This window comes from Passer montanus, unplaced genomic scaffold, assembly GCF_014805655.1.
Source record: "Passer montanus isolate IOZ18808 unplaced genomic scaffold, ASM1480565v1 scaffold159, whole genome shotgun sequence".
Taxonomy (NCBI): Eukaryota; Metazoa; Chordata; class Aves; order Passeriformes; family Passeridae; genus Passer; species Passer montanus.
In genome coordinates this window covers 6,008-25,870 of record NW_024363049.1, presented here as the reverse complement: position 1 = coordinate 25,870, position 19,863 = coordinate 6,008, and the positions used below count along the sequence as shown (strand labels likewise).

General features: G+C 40.3%; 1 protein-coding gene across 2 annotated transcripts; it reads right to left on the bottom strand.

Moving 5' to 3' along the window:
* Nucleotides 1-436: 436 nt before the first annotated feature.
* On the bottom strand, nucleotides 437-18,764 carry MATR3 (matrin 3). Of its 2 annotated transcripts, XM_039702739.1 has the most exons (14): nucleotides 17,580-18,764; nucleotides 13,191-13,252; nucleotides 12,548-12,589; nucleotides 12,193-12,296; nucleotides 11,009-11,061; nucleotides 10,409-10,534; nucleotides 9,682-9,807; nucleotides 9,325-9,495; nucleotides 7,943-8,074; nucleotides 6,684-6,727; nucleotides 5,830-6,220; nucleotides 3,867-4,260; nucleotides 3,171-3,292; nucleotides 437-1,705 (listed from the first exon to the last, which is right to left on the bottom strand). In XM_039702739.1, the coding sequence occupies exons 1-14, from the start codon at nucleotides 18,468-18,470 to the stop codon at nucleotides 1,655-1,657; spliced, it is 2,709 nt and encodes a 902-aa protein (XP_039558673.1). In that variant the 5' UTR covers nucleotides 18,471-18,764; the 3' UTR covers nucleotides 437-1,654. The 2 variants fall into 2 exon arrangements, with proteins under 2 accessions (XP_039558673.1, XP_039558674.1); XM_039702740.1 differs by lacking the exon at nucleotides 3,171-3,292.
* Nucleotides 18,765-19,863: the final 1,099 nt, after the last annotated feature.

Below are 19,863 nucleotides of genomic sequence, written 5' to 3'. Positions count from 1 at the left end.
CTTTAATTTGGATGTGCTATTTCAACAAACCCTGCACTGGAGCTGCTCCTCAGCACCTCTCCCCTCTCCAGGCCCCCACACAACCTGCTGCCCTCGCTGGAGGTGGCTCAAGCCCTGTGAGGGACTGCATCCCCTCGGGTGAGGGTGCAACACAAAGTCACAGCTGGAAAAACAAGTTCTTGAGGCTTGACTTGCACACAACACAAAGTCCCGTGTCTGCTGGGTGTGTCTGCTTAACTAAGGACATTATAACTTCATCAACACTCAGCCTCCTGCATGCCAAACCCCTTGCAAGCCCCAGATCCTCACTGGTGGAGGCTCAGGCTGGAAGAATGGGCCCCAGTCTGTTTTGTCTGCATGAATGGGATGTGGCTTCAGCTTTGATGAGAACACCCCAAAACTCCAGAAATAAAAGTGTCAGCAGAATATACCTACCAGGGTTTTAACACGTGATATTTTAATTTGTTTGGAAATGCAAGAGGATTTAGGGAAGAGAAAGAAGAGTTATGCAGGAAGCTGCTGAAGCAAAGGTGTTATAAACATGCACATTGTAAAAAGAGAGCTTGAGTTTTGATGTGGTGACGTGACACAGGATAGAGAGTTCAGCAGAAACACTGGTTAACATGCCAAACATCTATAACAAATCACTGTGGTCTAGCTTTGTTTATTGGGAATCACTTTAGTAACCTGAAGTCACAAATAAGCAGTAAATAACAAAAACTACAGATAAACACAGGTTACACATGCAAATTCCTGTTCACATCTCACATGTGCAGGTACATTAAGTGCACAGTTCTAAAGAGTCTTGACAAAACCGGGCTTTAACAAAAAATGGTGTTAAAATGCAGGTATGAAAACTTCCATGTGAAGAATATAAAGATACCTTTGTCCCTTTAGGACTCAAATGCTGCTTTTGATATACCAGAGATGTACGACAGCGACGAGATTCAAGTAAAAGCAGGAAGAGCTCGAGGAAATAATACTGGTCAGAGAATGGGCATTTACTTCTCACTAAAATACACGGAATAGCTGAATAGGAAAGTCTAGCAAGAGCTTAGGAAAAAAAATCACAAAGTTGTAAAGCTGACTAATCACTAATTTTCCTATTTGCTATAGATAACAGCAGTGACATTAAAAGAAACTGCAATTCAACATTTAAAAATGCAACTTACATTTAACGACTTTTCCAAAGTGAAATGCAATGACAGCCTTACACTCAAAATTAAACAGCTGCTAGGCTCAGACCAAAATACGGAATGTTCTAGATAAAATAAAAATACAGTATTACTTTTCATTTTTTATTCAGAATGGAATTGAAAGACAATTTCTGAAGCTTGAAAGTAGCAAGTTTCATTTAAACGCAGTTTTCTTCTCATAGATGAGCTTTCCACAAGGGTGCAGGATTTCTTTTTCTGTAATAGCTTGAAGTGTCAAATGAAAGGTTGTTGCCATTCTCACATTAAGAACAAACTGTTGTCATTAACTTAACTGCATATGCTTTTTTGCTACAACATTTAACACATGAACAGACCTATAATGCCTACTGTATCTCACTAAAACAAAAAAGAATACAGTATTTCCATCTACTACTTGTACTGCTTTTAAAAAAGATTAACATTAAAAACAAAGCCACGCTTTCCTTACATCCTTCTTTTTAACCTTCTTTCTTTTGCCTGAAGTCTTCTGCCATTTTATCCAGAATTTTCTGTTGAAAGAAAGCAGTTATATTGGGGATATATTTAAAGAGTTTCTCACAGGCACAACATAAAGAACGGAAACATAAATCAAACTTCCAAGTTTAAAATCTGTGAGCATCAACTGCAATTGCAAAGATCCTAACTAACAAGGCTGGCACTTCTCCCCATCCTGGAGTGAAGCTCTCCTTGGCAAGCCAAGGAATTCCTTCCCCTTTTGTCATGGACTTGTGACATGACTGAGCCACTTACCTGGGTGGAATCTGCCCTCTACAGAGGGACACAATATCTCCCCTCCCTGGAGAAGGGTTAATTTAGAAGTCTGAGAAATTTGGTACCACTTTGATGACATTTGGCAGCAACATCAATTCACCTATTTAATTTTCCCAGCTCTCCAAGCAGACTCCCAGCTCCAAGCAAGTGCCAGTGTGAAACAGAAGGTGCATTTCCCCCTTCCCTCCCCAATTCCAAACCCCACCAGAGTCACAATCACCCACAAAGCAGCTCACTGATAATTTCTGCCACAGAAAAAACAAAACAAATCATACTTCATTCAAGTAATAAAGCTCACAAATTGGCATTTTCCCCCCTTCCCTTTTCACATCAAGGCTTTAATGTCCCATAAGCAGGTACCTCAATGGAAAAAAAAAAAAAGAAAAAAACACTATGGTGATGGATGAGGTGATTTTCTTCCTACAAGATCCTGCATAGGAATTGATTTTCTGATCTACTCCTTCACAGTGTTGTTTGGTGACAATTTTGATGCCATCTGCCTTCCTGGGCCCTCTGCTTATTTAGGGGTTCCCTGTTACTGCAAGAAGGCAAATGTTTGAATTATGAGGCGCCACATTCTCCTTCTCTGCGGAGCTCCTGGGGTTTGCTTTCAGCTCAGGGATCAACTGCCCTGAAATGCATTAATGTGACACTGCAGGACTATCAGAATTCCTTTGGGATTGCCCTTTCCTGGAGGTCATGTTTGCAGCTCACAGTATGAGGTTACAGCAGCAGCATTGTCACTCATGCCATGCAATCATGTGATACCTCATCCAGTTAGAAAATGGAAAAGTGCTCACAAAATCAGAAGTTGCAAAGATTTTTGCGTTTTAAAACATATAAAAACTTCATCTTAAGCTTTGTTGAGTGGTTGAAAACACTCTCAAAGGGATGACTGGAAGGGATCCGGGCCATCTGTATTTACTCTGCATCACTACTTCTAAGCCTGGCCTTATTCCAATTGGAATTCCCTCTTTAATCCAAATTTACAAGATAAAAAATGCTGGAGCCACTCTTTAAACTGTGTATTCTGCATATTGTTTTCACAAGATGACGTTTTGGAGAGGTCCATCTAGAGTTAAAAGTTATTGAGAAAGCCAATTTCCACTGCCTGAAAAGTATTTTTATTCTCAGTCCGGTCTCGTTGAGCTCTATTCCCCAGAAAGAATCAAGCCATTTAAAATGAACAAGTTTTTGCCTTACCTTCAACTTTTGATAATGAGGAAGGCTGCTGCAATGGGTCTTTTTTGCAACATCTTCATTTGTGTAGAACAGGGAACACAATTTGCAATAAAACCCTGTTTTGGGTACCACATAATTCACACCTAGAGGAGTAAACACCACAAAATAAACTAAGAGATCTACTCTACATCATTTCTTTTAATGTCATATGTCATTTCAGCTAAATCTTAAAACCATAATTCACTTTACATTAAAAGCTGCTTTATCTTTAAAAGTCTTGGATTTAGTTTAGTCAAGCAGGGGCCTAACAGTAACTAAATATGTGCAGTTTTGGGTTTTTTTAAATTAAAAAAATTCACCTTTCAGATTAAGGGTCAATTTTATTGGGACCTTCAAGAACTCAAAATGTTTTGTGATCAGTTTTGGAGTATTTAATATGACTCTGAACTATTACCACTGTTGTGCTTTGTGCTAGCAATTGAATTTGTGTTGCTAAAAGATACCTCTGTCAATTTCTACCTAAGGAAAGGGTAATGAAAAACACTAAGAAAATAAGAAAATACTGGGTTTAGGGCAGGAATGAAGAAGGGGGAGGAGGGGGAAACTCTAAAATGAAAGGCTATGGCCAATGTATTGCCAAAACAAAAGTCAGATGAAATGAGAAATGCTATTGTGATGCACAGAGACATTTTGGAAAAGAAATGGAAACAGCCTTACCAACAGGAATGTTTGGCTGGTATGGCCCAATCCTGAACTCATCTGGGACAAGAGGTTTCTCCAGAACACTCTTTGTTTCCTGCTCGCCCTGGGGGTCTGTGTTTTCCTGGGTGTTTTTCTCAGTATCCTGTGCTGTCGCAGCATCAGAAGCTTCCACACTTTCAGCCTTGGCGTTCTCTTCGCTTTTCGTTCCGTTTTCTAATGTTTCACTCTCCTGCTCTGGCTCCTCAATCTTGTCCACCTTGATCTCTGCCAGGCTGTCCTCGCTCTTGCCCGCGGCCTTGGCTGCCAGCCCGGACTTGCGCAGCTTCTGGTGGTCGGAGTCCTCCTCGTCGCCCACCTCGTCCAGGGTGACGAAGCCCTCCATGCTGCGCGGGAAGCCGCCCACGTAGCGCTGCGGGGACAGCAGGGCCCTGTCAGCTCAGCCCGAGTGCTCCCCTCAAACCCCCTGAGCTTGACAGCACAAATACATGCTCCAAACTCCTCCTACGAGAGCTGCCTGCTCACTCGAACTGTTACTCAGGGTTTAACCAGCTCTTTTTGCACCCCACTGCCCCAGAATCAAGGATTCTCTTTCACAATGATTTTTTTTTTTCATCAGGAATGGCCATTGTTTCACCACAGCAACAAAATTTCAACTTAAGAACAGAGCCAAAACCACTTAAATTCTCAAGATGGAAGTTCTTTTAACATGAGTACCTTAAGTGAAAGTAATTTTGGAGTGCACCAATTTTGTTTCTATTTGAAAATCCTGTAAGAGCCTTGAATTCATGGCCTGAATAGAAGGCAAAACCTTACCAGAACTATTCTGTCCCCACTAATGGTATAAAAGTTCATCAAAAAGAATTAAAAGCTCTTTTCAACCACTGAAAGCTTAGAGCATCCACATTAAAACAACCACTAGAACAGAAACAAAACCCAGCCCAAACCCACCAACCACCCAAACTGTGAAAGCCTCTGAAAATCCAGATTTTGTTAGAAGAGGGACAGTCTAAATTCAGAATTTTTGGAAATGCTCCTGCTGATATGCCAATATCACTATTCCACATACTTAACAGCAACTGTGAGCAGGACTGAGGCAACATTAGCTTTGTGAATGTAGGTCTTCAAAGGAGTGAAGTCTGGCTTTGAAGCAGTTTATCACAGCCAATGCCAATACCAATAAGGAACACTAAGAAAACTGGGAAATGCCATTTGCATGGCCAGTATCATTCTCAGCACCATTAACCAGGTTCCTGACAAGGATCCCCCAAAACTGAGATCCATGCACATCTCATTAATTAATTACGAACATGCCTTTCTTTCAAAACAACAATCCAAGTCAACAAATTACTGCAACTTTGCACACTACTCCACAGAACTCAAAATGACTGACAAAGCAGATAGGACATAAAACCCATGAGAGTGTGGGATGATGTGGTGAGAAAAAGGGAATTCACAGCAAGTAGCCTGTGACTGGAAACATCTTGAAACCCATTCTTGTCTTTCTCCAGTGGGAAAGGGGCCCTGGCTAACTGCAGATGGCCCTACCTGCCCCTCAGTGTAAGGTGTAGCTGTACATCCAATTCTGTCCAAGCCCAGTACATTATTTTTGGAACATGCTTTCTGGGCTCAATGGTAACAACAGACAGTTTGCTGAGAAACTGCTCAGAAGAACATAGTTCCTGGATAAGTATTAATCAAAAAAAGGATGAAAAGCAAGCAAATCCCCAGCAAGCAACAAGGGTAGAAGCCCACAAATTAAAGGCTTCTGTCAAAACAGAATCAGGGCTTTTTAACTGAATCTATGTGCAAGGTCCACCCAGTCAGATCTTCCACTTTCTTTACAGGAGCTTTAACACCTGCTCCTTTCCAGACAGGTGTTTTAAAGACCCACACAGGAAGGTCTGCACCAGAATGTACGTGGTGTGCTACCTAAGTTAGACTGAGCTTCCCCCACTCAGCAGCTCACTGTGTGCGTTACCTTTTTAAGCTTTTTCTTGGCTGCTGGAGTGACTGCAACATTCCCCTCTGTTTTTACAGTTGCATCATCAGGTGTGTCCTTTTTTTCTTCAGTAGCCACATCAGCTAAATTGGCAACATCTGCATCCTCTCCTGCTGAGCTGCCACTTTCTAACAGTGCTGCTGCCTCCTCCTCATCCACCAGCAGCTCATCTTCAGACTCCAGGAGTAAACTGGGCTCATCTTGCTCTGTCTGCTCCCCACTTTTGGCACCTGAAGGCTCAGCAGCATCCTCCTGTTTCTCCTCTTTCGCTTTTTCTTCTGTATTGCCACTTTCAGGTTTCTGAGCAGGTTCTGTTTTGGACTTCTTATCACTGGGAGAATCTTTGCTGTCTGGGGAATATGTTCTCTTTCTGTAAAGAACAAAGAACATTGCTGCTTGTAAACCTGGAGAGAGTCCAGAAATCACTAAAGAAAAAGATCAGATTTCTTTAGATAAGCCTGGAAACTATTGTGTTTCAGTTCAGAAAATAGAAAGCTGATGGAAACCCTGAAGGACATGATTCTTCAAACATACAAAATTGCTGCTCCAAGGAGAAATTATCCTTACAAGACAGGACAACTGTTTGTGGGTTTAAATTGCAGGAAGGCAAGGCTAATTAGGGACTGCAAAGGATTTCCTTAGGAGACTGAAGAGGCTGTGAAATGTTAGAGGAAGAGGGTGGGTAACATGTTTGAAACAGTTAATCTCTGGGCACAACCTCCAGCCATTTGATCTCAAAGCTTGCCTGACTCTTTTCTATTGTTTCTATACTCTGAATAAGGTATTTTCATATTTCCTTTAAACAACAGCATGCTTTAACAATAGGAAATTACCTGGTTTTATCCTTTTTCAGCAGTTCAACTCCTTTGTTGGGAATCTAAAATAAAATTTAAAAAAACCTGTGAGTCACAGCAGACTATGACTTACATAAGTGCTGTAGCATTAATTCAGACCAGAATCCACTCCAGCCAAGTGCTTCCAGCTACATTAACCCCCAGGAACTCTGTCCATGCCACCCACCAACTGGATCAGTAAGCCTTTACCTCATGTCAGACAGGACCAGACCAACCTAGAAATGCCCTGCTTTTATTCATAGTAATTATTCAATACAAAACAAATGGGATATCCTGCTCCAGAAAAACAAGCCAGGAATTGTGTGTGAGTTATGAACCAACATCATGTAGTGCAGGCACTGGCACAGATTGCACTAAGCTCTACTTTTCTCCATCATTAGTGGAAAGCCTTTAGCAGACTCCTATCACTTCACCTGTTTATGAATTACTGAACAGGAAATGTCACTTGTAGGCAGTAACAAGGAAATCTATTCAAATTGCCACTAACTGCTCGTTTTGCTGCACTACCATGTGCATCAGTAAGATTTCTTCATGCTCCACAACAAAGCTGATGTTTCTAGGAGACAGCCTGACAGTTCAGATTGCCCTTGCTTTCATTATCACAGGACTTGATTATTATCACAGAATATTCTGAGTTGGAAGGGACCCATAGGGATCATCAAGTCCAGCTCTTCAGTGAATGGCCCAAAAGGGTTGAACCCACAACCTTGGCATTACCAGCACCATGCTCTGACCAGCTGACCTCTTCTCAGTTTTGTACCTACTGCCCTAGGCCAATGAAGAAACACCCATAATTGGTGAATATTGCATGAATATTACCCTGGTGTTATGTAAAAAAACCCTTCAGTCAACCTTTCCCCCCTTTACATGAGCTGCACAGGCAGAGGTGCAGTTCTAATACATTTAAAGTTTTCACAAACTTTCTTCATTTTTAAAGACAAAGGGAAAAAAAGATCCCACATTAGAAAATGGTCTAAATGGAGTAATTTTAATTAAAATCTATATAATTTACTCTAAAATCTGAATTATAGCAACTGTTTGTGGTTTGTTTAATCTGAAAGGAATATCCTTTAACTTGTCCTCCTAACACAGTTACTTGTACCAAGTAACTGTGCTCGAGGAGCCAGAAAATATTAAAGCAAACTGCTCAGTTCTACATGCAACATTGAATTTTCAATAAGCAATGGCTGTCATCTACTTCCCTTTACATATTCAACTACAATTTAAAAAGTCCTTACCCTTAACACCAGTTTCTTGTACTTTTCAGATAAATCCACTTTCACACATCTGCCTTGGAACCAAAGCGCTTTGTTGGCACAATGTTCAACCATGGCCAAAGCATCTTCTCTGGTTTCCATCTCAATAAAGGCCTGAAAAGATCAAAACACGCAATAAAAAGGACTCTGAAACACACAACACTTTTCCAGGCAGTGATTTAACTTAAAAAGTACTAGTTTCCAAATACTGAAACAAAATCACAAGGTTCAACTATATCCATCCTCACCAAACACTTGAACATTTACCCAAGTGCTTTACAAACCCCAGCTTTTCCATTCAGAGCATCTGTCCCAGAGACAGTTCCGAAATTAAATCCAATTCTGTCCAAGTCCAGATTAGCCTCAAGCTAATTTCTGGCATTTAAATTTTTGGCATTTAAATAATCTGCCAAAAGTGTCACCATAAGGTAAAATATGATTTAAATAAAAAAGTATCAGGACAATGAAACTCTTATTTTGTGCTTCTGTACCTGGGAATTTTAGGGGAGTGTGAGACTACCTCAGTATTTTATTTTTGGTTTTTGAGAGAAGGCTGAAACAGAAAGGCAGCAACTGCTGCTCTTCCAGCTTTGTGAGGAGGTCTCACAAGGCTACAGACTGAGCTTTAAACAAACACATCTGTGTTGGAGTATCCTTGCCAAAAAACTGAAAGCTGTTTCAGCAGCCAACTTAGGCAGCAAAGCAATTTTATTTTTCCAGTGACATAAGGTCAGGGAGGACCTCCTAGGGGTCACACAATAGTTTAGTAATTTTTTACTTCTCAAGTGTGGCATTAGGGATTCAGGCACCCATCTCTTTGTTAAAGCAGTAGAACTTCCTTTTTTACTCAAGGGAGCAATGAACTGGGACAGTAAAGCTTAAAAAGATAGAGCTAAATAGTTTAAACTCCTGTATACTTCTAGAAATCTTGCATTTCCCTATACACGTGCAATGGTCTGTCATCTTCAAACCTTTCTTTTCTAAGCTAGAAAAGCACAGCAGGACTGCTTTTTTTTTTAATGAAAAATAAAGAGTAAATAAAGAAACACGTAACAGTGGAATATATTTGTGTTTCACAGGTAATGGTTTTTCAGCCCTAAGAAAACAATTCCAAGGCTCCACGAAATCTGCATAATCCAATCATTAAACCTCCATGCTGAAATATAATTTTTCTGTTTTTAAAGCAGCTCATATTCCAGGGACATCTCACAGGAAGCTCCAAAGCAAACCCCAACCTAGACAGACCCTGAGTAATTTCCAAGCCTATGTCAGAGCACAAAGCCCACTCGTGCCCCAGCTGAAGGTGTAATTTCTTTCCAGCTAACACCCCCTTCAAGCCCTGCCCCAGGCTCCCCTGCAGTCACCTGGCTCTTCATTCTCATGAGGATGTAGTTCTTGATCTTCCCGTAGGGCTCGGCCAGTTTGAGCACAGCGTTGTCAGAGTAGCCCGAGTGGGGCAAGTTGCTCAGGTGGATCACACGACCAAGTTCTGGTTTTGGTGGCTCAGTCTTTTGGTCAGGTTTACCCTCAGGTTTCTTAAATTAAAAAGCAAAGACATTTTTTAAGACCTATATGTAAAATATCCAAGAGTGACTGTCCCTTGATTAATATGATGTACTGAAAAGTACAGAAATTAGGAGTAACTTAAACGGAGCAGCCTCATAACACTGAATGCCCCAGATTAAAATAAGACAATGCTAAAAAAAGCAGAAGTGTTTTACCTTTATTCTCTTGTATTTCTGTGACAAGTGGACTCTGACTGGTTTACCAAACACCAGGGCAGGTGTTGTTGAATAATACTCCACTGCAGCCTGGGCATCTTCAGTGGTTGACATTTCAATAAATGCCTGAAATCATACAAAATCAAATTAAGTACTGCCCTTTCAGGAATCTAATTTTGTTTCAAATTTTCAAGCTATTCCATGCTTCCTTTTAAAAGTAACTGCATCAGAAATGAAAACAGCTTTTTGGTTATAACATGAACTGACCTGCAGAGCTTGGCAGATACTTTATTTAGGTGCACAAACAGAACTATTTTGTTTGTTTACATTCCACCTAGATTTGAATTCAAAACATTCAACTGCTTCCTGCTTTTTCCACTTCTATGGTATTGCTGTTTTTCACACTTCAAAATAAGTCACACTCCATAATACAAACTTAAGATCAAATAAGTTTTCAGATAGTTTTCAAACAAGAGCAGAATGTGGTGCTGTTGAGAAAGCAATGAACAACCATCCAGGAGGATTTTTCAATATTTAAGTGAAAATGCAGTAGTGCAGCATTTCTGGAAACACACTCCTCCTTTCCCACATGCCCCTGATGAGAGATGTGGCATCTCAGTGGGTGGCTGAGCAAATCCTTTTCCAAAAGCAAAGCTCAGACAGTGACAGGAAGCCCACCAGACACACCAGTCAGCCCCAGCAGCAGAGCCCTGGGACCCAACCTTACCTCATTGATTTTGTTTAGAATGAGGTGATTTGTGATTATCCCAAAAGGTTCAACGAGCTGAAGCAGCTGGTATCTCAGGTTCTTTCCCCTCTGGAAATCCATGATGTGCACAACTCTGCTTGTTTCCTGTTGAACACAAAGCATGTGCACACAGCATGAGAAAACCTGAGCACCAGCAAACCCAAAGTCTGCCAAGGCTCTGCTCTGCTGGTGTAACTGTTTAAGTTTTTAATAACTATTTCTATCTATCTTCACTAGTGACCAAAAGATGCATCCAGAAAAGGCACAGAATTTCTAGGGATTTCCAGAGCAAGATGCCAGCCATGCCAAGCTGCCTTTCCTTAAGTTCACTTCCCACAGCTTCATCAAGAAGAGAACATTTAAAGAAGTTCTGTACAGTTTTGGAATAAAAATTTTGTAGAGTACTCAACACAAACTCCCAACCTCATGCCAAAGCTTTAGTACTTCCACACAAATTCTAAAATCTCACTTCTAAAGACAATCAATTCATTAAACAAACAAAATCCACACCTTAAGAAAACACAGAAAAATTATACCACAAAAAAGTGAGTTATAAAAAAGAAGAATTTCAATACTAACCACTCTGCCCTTCTGCATGTGTCTGGGTCCTTGCATATTTCCATTTCCAGCTCCTTTAAGAAATTAAAAGAGTGAACAAGCTTAGCTCAACCTGTAAGACTGGGATTAACATGTCTCATCATGAGTTCTTAAAAGATATGTCACTTGTAATAGCAAAAGGAGACCAAGTTCTAAAAACTAAAAAGGCTTTTTATTTATTTCAGAGCTCTTGTCATGTGGGGTCCTCATTCCTGCTCCTTCTCTTCACTCTAACATTAGAGAAAGAGCTGCATTTATTGCTGTTCAGGAACAGCAGAGAGTAAGTACAGCCCACTGGGAAAAAAAAAAATCTCGTTTTAAACAAGATTCGCCAGAGGAAAACATCTCTGTACACAAAGGATGTGAGATTTCTTTATCTAAGATACTCTTTATACAATTGAAGGTTTAGCTTCTAAAACATCACCAATTCAATCACAATACCCATTAAAAAATAAAAAAAAACCCCAAACACAAACAAAACCTCCTTTCAAATAGTTTGGTCTATAGTTAAATCTGAGATATTTTGAAAAATTAACAGTGCTATTTTAATGTAATAAAGTGTGAGTGCATCTATCATCTAAAAAGTGTCCAAAATACTTGTACTCTGTCAGGATAGCTAGGTAAATTAACCACTTTTGCTCTTTTAGTCATTTGAACTATCTAAAAGGTAGGAAGTAAGAGCATCAGGCAAGAATCTGATTCTTAGCCTCCTTTCCTGAGAGGAAGAGGCTAGCATCATCCACCTTCCCACTTCTCACTTCTATTCCAATTTATTTCTCATATTCACTTGAAAATAGGAGGAAAAAACACTTAGGACACTGAAATCTTACCAGAAAGCTCCACCAATATGTAGCTACTCAGAAGACAGATAGAAAAATCTCCTACATAGGAAAAAAAAAATCCAAGTGCTCAACACATGTTGATTAATCTCAGTTAAAAATCACCAGCCATAGGGAGTTGGGAGCTGGCAAAAAAGGTGAAGTGTGGGAACTCAGTACCAGTCCTTAGTTCCACCACAGACAAAGTATTTTAGCTCCAGTGCTGAGAAAAATATTTTTCTTTGTTGTTTTAGAACACCGGTGACAAAATGAAATAAGAGTGAAAAACCCCACAAAAAACCTAGCTGAAAATTAAGCCTGGTGTAGGTAGGTGCCTGTTGAGGTTACCTCTGGGCCCAACAGGAGGTCCTCCAAGGTGGAATGGAGGTGGTGGTGGTCCCAAAATTCCTGGTGCAGGGTTTGTAGATTGCTGCAACATAAAGGGATCACCCCTAGAAAGAGGAGAAAACACGTCATTTTAAACCAAGAAACTGTGAAGCTTTCATTCACAAAACACACTAATTTCTGCAGAGCTTCTATGCACACAACTTGGGCTACTTTTACTGCTGCCCTTCAGCTGGAAAACAAAGGGAGGAATCCATTTGAACCAAAGGAAATGTGTTGTTTCACATAAAGTACTAGGAACTCCCTCTGCTTCAAATAAACAATTTTAATAAATACTTCAAAATTAATTACTACTTACATTCCATGTCCTGAATCACTGTCAGGATTCCATTCTGGGTATCTTAAAAGAAACAAAATTAAAAGAAAATGTCAGAAACATGCAATCTCCTCTAGCTGTGTAACACAAGCAGCAATACCTGGAGGAGTAACACAGCTGCATCACAGGCAACACTCCAGGCCCACTGCCAGAGCCAAGAGCAGCACTGACAGAAATGCTGCTCTTCAGGACAAACTCCCTACTCTGTTTGCAGAACTGCTGGCTTTACAATAAAAATGTACAAGTGGTATCAGTAACTACAATTACAACAGATTCTCAACTGCTAAGTTCCAGCTGTTACATATACATCAGTAGGATTCTAAAGCTATGAAGTTCCAGCTGTTACATATACATCAGTAGTTAAACAAAGCTTTAACCAGGATCCCTTTTCGTCCTGAAGATGCTCCAAGTTGCTTTTATTCCCTAGAAGGCACAGTAAGTTTTCTAAACTTGCTCTGTGCAACAGTTATTTAAAATCAGGGAACATCTCAAGATGGAAAGGACCCACAAGGATGATCCAGTCCAACTCCTGGCCCGGCACAGGACACCCAGGAATGGCAGGCTGTGCCTGAGTGCTGTCCCAGGCTGAGCCCTCCTCCCCAGTTACTGTACTTTCAGTTCATACATTTCGAGCAGCAGCTGACAGCGGCGGCTGTGAGTCGCTCCATTGATGTGATGGTTCCACTCCTGCAGCAAAGTAAACAAGGCACAATTAGCAGCCACACAAGGGAGTCCTTCCCACAAAGTCATGGCCTACAGCAGTGTCTTCTCTGCTATGATGCAGTTTTGCAGATCCATAGAGAATGGAATCTGTTGGTGGTGCTCTGAGGAGACACTGACACTGGACCTACCTCTTCTCTGCTAACCTGGCTGAAAAGGTGTCTGATGGGAATGGGGCTGCTCCTGCCTCAGAGTGCAAAGCTCCCTGCAAAACTCCAGCCCAGGCACAGAGGGCCATGGCAGCCTTTGGAACTGCAGGCTGTTTGTATGTCTTCAGGCATTGCAGAATTTCCTCTACTCTGCTTCATTCCTCAGATTTCTACAGATTAATATGAAGTAAACACTCCAATTTTTAGAACCATAAAGAGGCCAAGAAATTGCACGGAATTCAGAAAGGAAAGACTAAAAGAAGCCTAAGTGCATAGCTAGGACAAACTACAAATATATAGGTGAAATATAAAATATATCACCACTCGAGGGGAATAATAAAGGAAAAAAGCAGCTCTAAAACAAGATGGTACAAAGGAGAAATAATGAAATTGAACCAAATCATCCAGGTAAAACTCCTCCTGGTTCTGGTTTTAGCACTAGAAAGGAATGAGGGATTTCTACTTTTTCTCTGCTGACCATTTTAACTACAAAGGCAGTTATTTTAGTGCCTGATCTCTTTATCTTTATATTCTTATAAGTAAGAGCACAAATCTGTGTTTTATTCACATTTGTAAAGTGACAGAAACTCTGGAGTTTCCCCGCTGCACATCTGGGAGCCACAGCCTGACCTGACCTTCACTCTGCTGCTCCTCAGGGAAGAAAAGGACCAGCAGAGATAAACAGGGGGGAGAGTCATTCAAGAACCTTGGGGCTGAAGGTTTTCTCCAATTGAAGGTTTCTTCTTATCAGCCACATTTTCAACTATGAACACAAAGTGCACTGGCAACTGCTTTATGTGGCTCTTGTTAAATGTCTGCTTCTGCTCAGCACCCACAAAGGACTTTTGCCTAATCCCTTATCTTTCCAAATTTTTGGTCTCTGCCACACTACAGCCATCCTGCATACAATGAGACATTCCCAAGGTTCACTGTAGTGTTTCCATATGTTAAATGCCTATCCTGCACTTCCTACAAAGGAGAAAAATCTGAATTTAAAGTCTCTCATAAAGTACTACAATATTACTCCATGATGCTCCTGAGCATCATGGAGTAATATTGGAGCAAGATGAAGTCATGCCTTTTATCAAGATGTAAAATGAGAGCACCACTTGTTCTTGTTAACTGTACAAGATGTAGGCTCTACAACTATAAATAGGCTGGCAATTAGGATGAAAAATACCCACAAAAAAATCCATGAACCATTCAAAATGAAGTTTCTTCAGTTCAACACCTGCTAACAAGTGTTAGCATTACACTCTAGAAAATAGTCCTTTAAACCCCAAACCCCTCTAAATTTAGGGGTACAGTCAAAGCCTCAGTGGCTGGTTCCACCAGGCATAACACGCTTTGAATATGTCTCAACACAAAACTGTTGTAGAAGTTATCTGCAAACTAGAGGCAGATTTAGTTTGGCAGATTTAATTCTCATTCAAATGCTTTTCAATTGGCAAAAAAGGGGGATGTGATTGTAACTTTAGATTTTTCTTCTCCCCCAGGGAACAATGGCAGCTCATCTACATTAACTTTTTATTACACAATTCTTGATCTGGATTCCCTTTGCCGCCTGCACCCATTTGAAAGCACTCCTTCCCCAGGCTTTTGGGGCACCAGATTATTTGTATTTACAGGAATAACTCATTAACACAAAGGCCCCAAGCTGAGCAAGAGAAAACCTGAACTGAGTTTCTGAAAACCCAGATTCCCCTTTGGCTCAGTCGATGCAAACCAGAGGACACACTGTTCCTCAGAAAATGAGGCCACACTCGAGCACCTATTTTTAGCCCACCCTCTCCCAGGGCCACAGCCAGGTTCTCCCTCTGAGATGTACCACGTTCAAGCATTTCACCTCCAAATTCATCTGCTCAGGTTGCATCACCCTTTGTCTCTGGTAGGAAAAGTCCCACCATGTCTAACACCTCATTCCCTGATAAAGGGATCAGGATTGACAAAATGCCTGAAGTAACTGGGGCACAATTTACTTCACAGACAGAAAATAAACATGGTCTTAAAATATACACACATCAAATTAAAGAAGCAATTAAGAACATCACTAAAAAAAAACAAAAAACAAAAAACACACTAGAAGACTATTCTGCCAATTCAAGTTACACTAAGGGTGTTTAACACCTTTTGCTTGCATTTAAAATATACATAGCTTGATCAAACACTTAAAAATCACTGATGTTTTTATTTGGAGGTGGGGAAAATGAGATTTTGTTACTACAGTAATAAATTTACATAGTCCCAGCTATGAAAAGCATTCCCTTTCTGCTTTCCATACATTTCTGTTCAAATCAGATAATTTTAAAAGTTATGTTTTACTTGATTTGATTTTGTGGAAGACACAAAATAAGGAATTCTGTAATGGTTGGGTATGCAAAGCAGAGGAAAGAAGGAGAGAAAGAGAAAAATTCTTGCGGTGACATGATTTCTGAAATCAGAAATAAAACCCCAACTTGGGTCATAAGAACCAGATGATCCAACCACAAGTATTTTATTGTGTACTACCAGTTTTAATGTCAAAGTATATTCCTAAAAAGAAAAAAAAGTCTTACATGTTACAGAAGAGGTCAGCCACTTAGGTTATGCTGTTAAAAGAATTTGGTATTTCTCATACCTGGAAAGATATTTCCATGAGGATATCCTTTCATTAGATCTGCACTCCAAAGCACACTAACAGCCATGAGCCTTTAAAATAAAGAGCTAAAAAGACCCCTACTTACAGGATTACTGGTTGCCATCTTCAAGGGCCTCAGAAGTTAATGTTTTCAATCTAACCAAATGAAGTCCTTTTACAGAACTGAGCATGGCAGCTAAACTGTTAACACTTAAAACTTTAGTGAAAATAAACGTCAAATACAGGAGACAAGAAACCTGGATTACTGTATTTTATATCAAAAGTAATTAAAGCAACACAAGTTCATAAACTGTCAGATCACGTGGAGTCATACAGCGTGTGCTTTAGAACTGGTTTGATCCTTTCCTTGCAGGGACAGAATAATATTGTGTTTCAAAAAGATCAGATGTACAGAACAGCACTTTTTGAGAGGTAACTGCAAAGAAATGGTTAGTAACAGTAATTCCACATTGTATCAATTTTACAGTAATAGCACGTATTATGTTTTCAATTGAAGGCCTTCAAGCTAATTAGCCACTAATTGTGACAAGAGGGGCACTGTATTAGCCAATTAGCCAATTAAATTGCCTAGTATACTAGAAATCAGCAAGATGAGTACATTGGAAAAGGTGAAAGTGAGAAGGCTCTGAAAACACCATCTGAATCATGTTGAGTAACTTGCTCCCTTTGCAGAGCTGCACTAGGCATGGATAACTAAGAGGGAAGTTTCAGCATCACCGAACACACCGAAGATCCACTCTACTCGTGAGCCAAGTAAAGAACACTACTAGGAACACAGAGCAGGGTACTGCAACAGCAGACTGATTGCTCGGAGAATCTACAGGGATAGATGCAACATGTGACAATAAAAAGTGAGTCTGAAGTGTTCTAAGAAAGTTGTGAAAAAAGGAGAAAAATGACGACAAATTTCAGCCATAGTATGAGATAGAGTGTTAAAGTGAAATTAAAAAGGCAAGAATGAGCTAATCTAAAACGTGGTTTTTACTTTTGCAAATAACTTCCAGGGCTCTACATTAACTCTTTCCCTCTGGACAGGGAAAAAGCAGAACTGTGCAAGAATGCATCTTAACTACATATAAATCAGCAATCAAGACAGATGTGGAGGAGAGCTGAAACTAGCTTCCGGAATGGCACAGTAGATACACTGCAAAAAAACCCCAACCAACAAAAAAATACCAAAACCCACCCCAAAACTGCTTGAATGCCAGATGTTTGTGGTTAAGAGAACATGTAGATGTAAAATATAAACAAGATATCCCAGTAGATGATAGCTGTTTGACTTGAAGTTAAGCAATCTGGGCAAATAAAATACATTAATGTAAAGCCCTGGTTTACAATGTTTGTCAACAATTACCTTGCAAATAAACCAAGTGCCTTTTTCACTCTCAAACCAACTTTCAGATAATTTCAAAAGCAACCAGGCCATAGAAATAATTAAAGAAATAGGTAAAAACAGAACAGATACTACAACGTAAAGGAAAATAGAAGTATCTGGTGCATAACTCACCTTATTAGAATGAACTGGCATATCACATATAGAGCACAGATGGGGATAACCCTTCGGTAAGAATCCATGGAAGTCTTCAATATTGCTATTTGGAGGAGCACCTCTCTTTTTCTCAAAGAGAGATCTCTCGGGACCAGGACCACGACCCATTCTGTCATACTCACTGTCAAATTTATGATAGTTATGCGAAGTCTCACCATAAAAAGATTCATCCCTACACCTTTCTCCATCTCTCAATCTGTCATCTTCATAATCCATTCTGTCATAATAACCAGATTCTTGAGAACGACTTCCATGGTCATAGTCAACCACTGGGTTGAGACTAGGACCACGATCATCAAAGCTATCTCTTCTAAAATGCCTTTTTTCTTCCCAATCATCCCTAGGTACTCTGTATGGTGGTTCCCGTGTGGATGATCTGCCATCTCTACCATAACCTTCTTCAGCTCTCCTCCTTTTAAGTTGTAGAAGGATCTGAGGCAAGTTTTCAGGAGTGATCTTGTCCTCGGGATAGCGACTCAGTTCATCTAAGTCTCTAGCAGACAGACCAAAGCTGGCCAAAATGTTTGTGGCCTGGTCTGCATCTCCACGGTGCTGAGAAGACAAAGGGAGCGGACCTCTACTTCCAATGTTAAATATAGACTGCAAATTATGGGAAGAGGTACTACCAGAAGACAGTGCACTATGAGATCCTTGTTGGTTCAATGAAGAACTCATTCCAAGATTCATTAAGCTAGCAAGGCGTGCAGTACCCTGGTTCATCCTTCCAAGAGATGCTGGCATATTTAAAGACTGGGTAGCAGCAGCAAGAAGGCCTATTCCTGCAGAGAGGTCACGCCCATGACCTTGTGAATCCCTACTCAGAGATGACTGCTGGAATGACTTGGACATTGTAGAACTAGAGCTTGTCTACTTTATGGATCAAAAAAATTCTTTTTGTTTAGTTTTTTTTTTTTTTAAGATGGCTGCAAAGAGAGCTCACACTAGAAAGCTAGGCAAACTTCACTTCAAAAACGGTAACGCCAAGAAAGAGGATCAATAATGACTGCAGATCTTCTTCAAGCTGAGAAACACCAGACAATTCTGTAGAAAAACAAGCAGTTTTAGTCATAAATCCCTTTAAACAGATGCAGTTTTAAACTTATGCATCATGTTGAGCTAAAAAAACATTAAAGATCTCAATCTTACAAGGCTTTTATCACATCACAGATTCAAGAGGTACCCAGAACCTACATATATTATTGCAGATAAAAATACAGTAGTGTTTCCTATACATACTATGCTTCTTCCACAAAAACCTACTTTCACACTGAAGAAAAGTGAATTTCAGAAGTTTGCGATGTCTGAAAGCATCTATAAAGTTTACTGACATGTCAGCCTTGATCTCTGGTTAATGGCTTTGTTCATACCCTACATTACTGTACTGTGTCTGTGAGAAGAACACAAAAAACTTAGGCCCATAGAATCCAAGATGACTTTGGCATGTATCACATATTTGAAAATGAAACCTCTACCACCACAGAACAGGACGAATAGAAGTTAAAAGTAACTGAAGTCTGGGCAAAAAGTTTCTGCTACAAGATCTGTAAATAAGACCAAACATAATATTCAGTCTTTATGCAGTAAAATTCCAATTACTGATGTGAAGACAGATGCGAACAAGAAAAACAAGTTTTACATTTTGCAGGAAGTAAACAAGACCTCTTGCTCCAATTGCAGTTACACTGCTAACAGCATTTCTGAAGGGATTCTTTACTCTGTTACATGGCAGCTATGACACCAGCCTGTATTCTCAGACCTCAAACTAAACAAGGTCAGGCTTAGTGCTGGGATGGGAGACCCAAGAAAAATCCTGCTCCTGCAGGAAGAGACCCCAGTGAGTCAGGAGATGGCACCACATCCCAGTGGCACTGCCGGCCTGGGGCTGGCACTGACACCGTGATCACCTGTGGGAGTTAAAGATCCTAAAACACTGCTCACAAGAGAGAGGTGACTCTTTAGTGTCCCACAAAAATACTAACCTAGCACGTAAATATTTGGTTCAACTGTGTTTACACAAAGTTCTAACTAAACCGTCTATCAATGTCCACAGCATGCTGAAACAAATAAATTTCATAAAATGTTCTTTCAGGGCAGAGCAGAAATAACTGCAATACTTCACCCCATCCTCCTCCAGCCTTGGGACAGATACACAAAGTTTAAAGCAATTCAACACGTGAGAATATTCCAGCAGCAATAATCTGCTCTTGGGTCCCCGACACTGCAAAGCCCTTTCCAGTGTGGG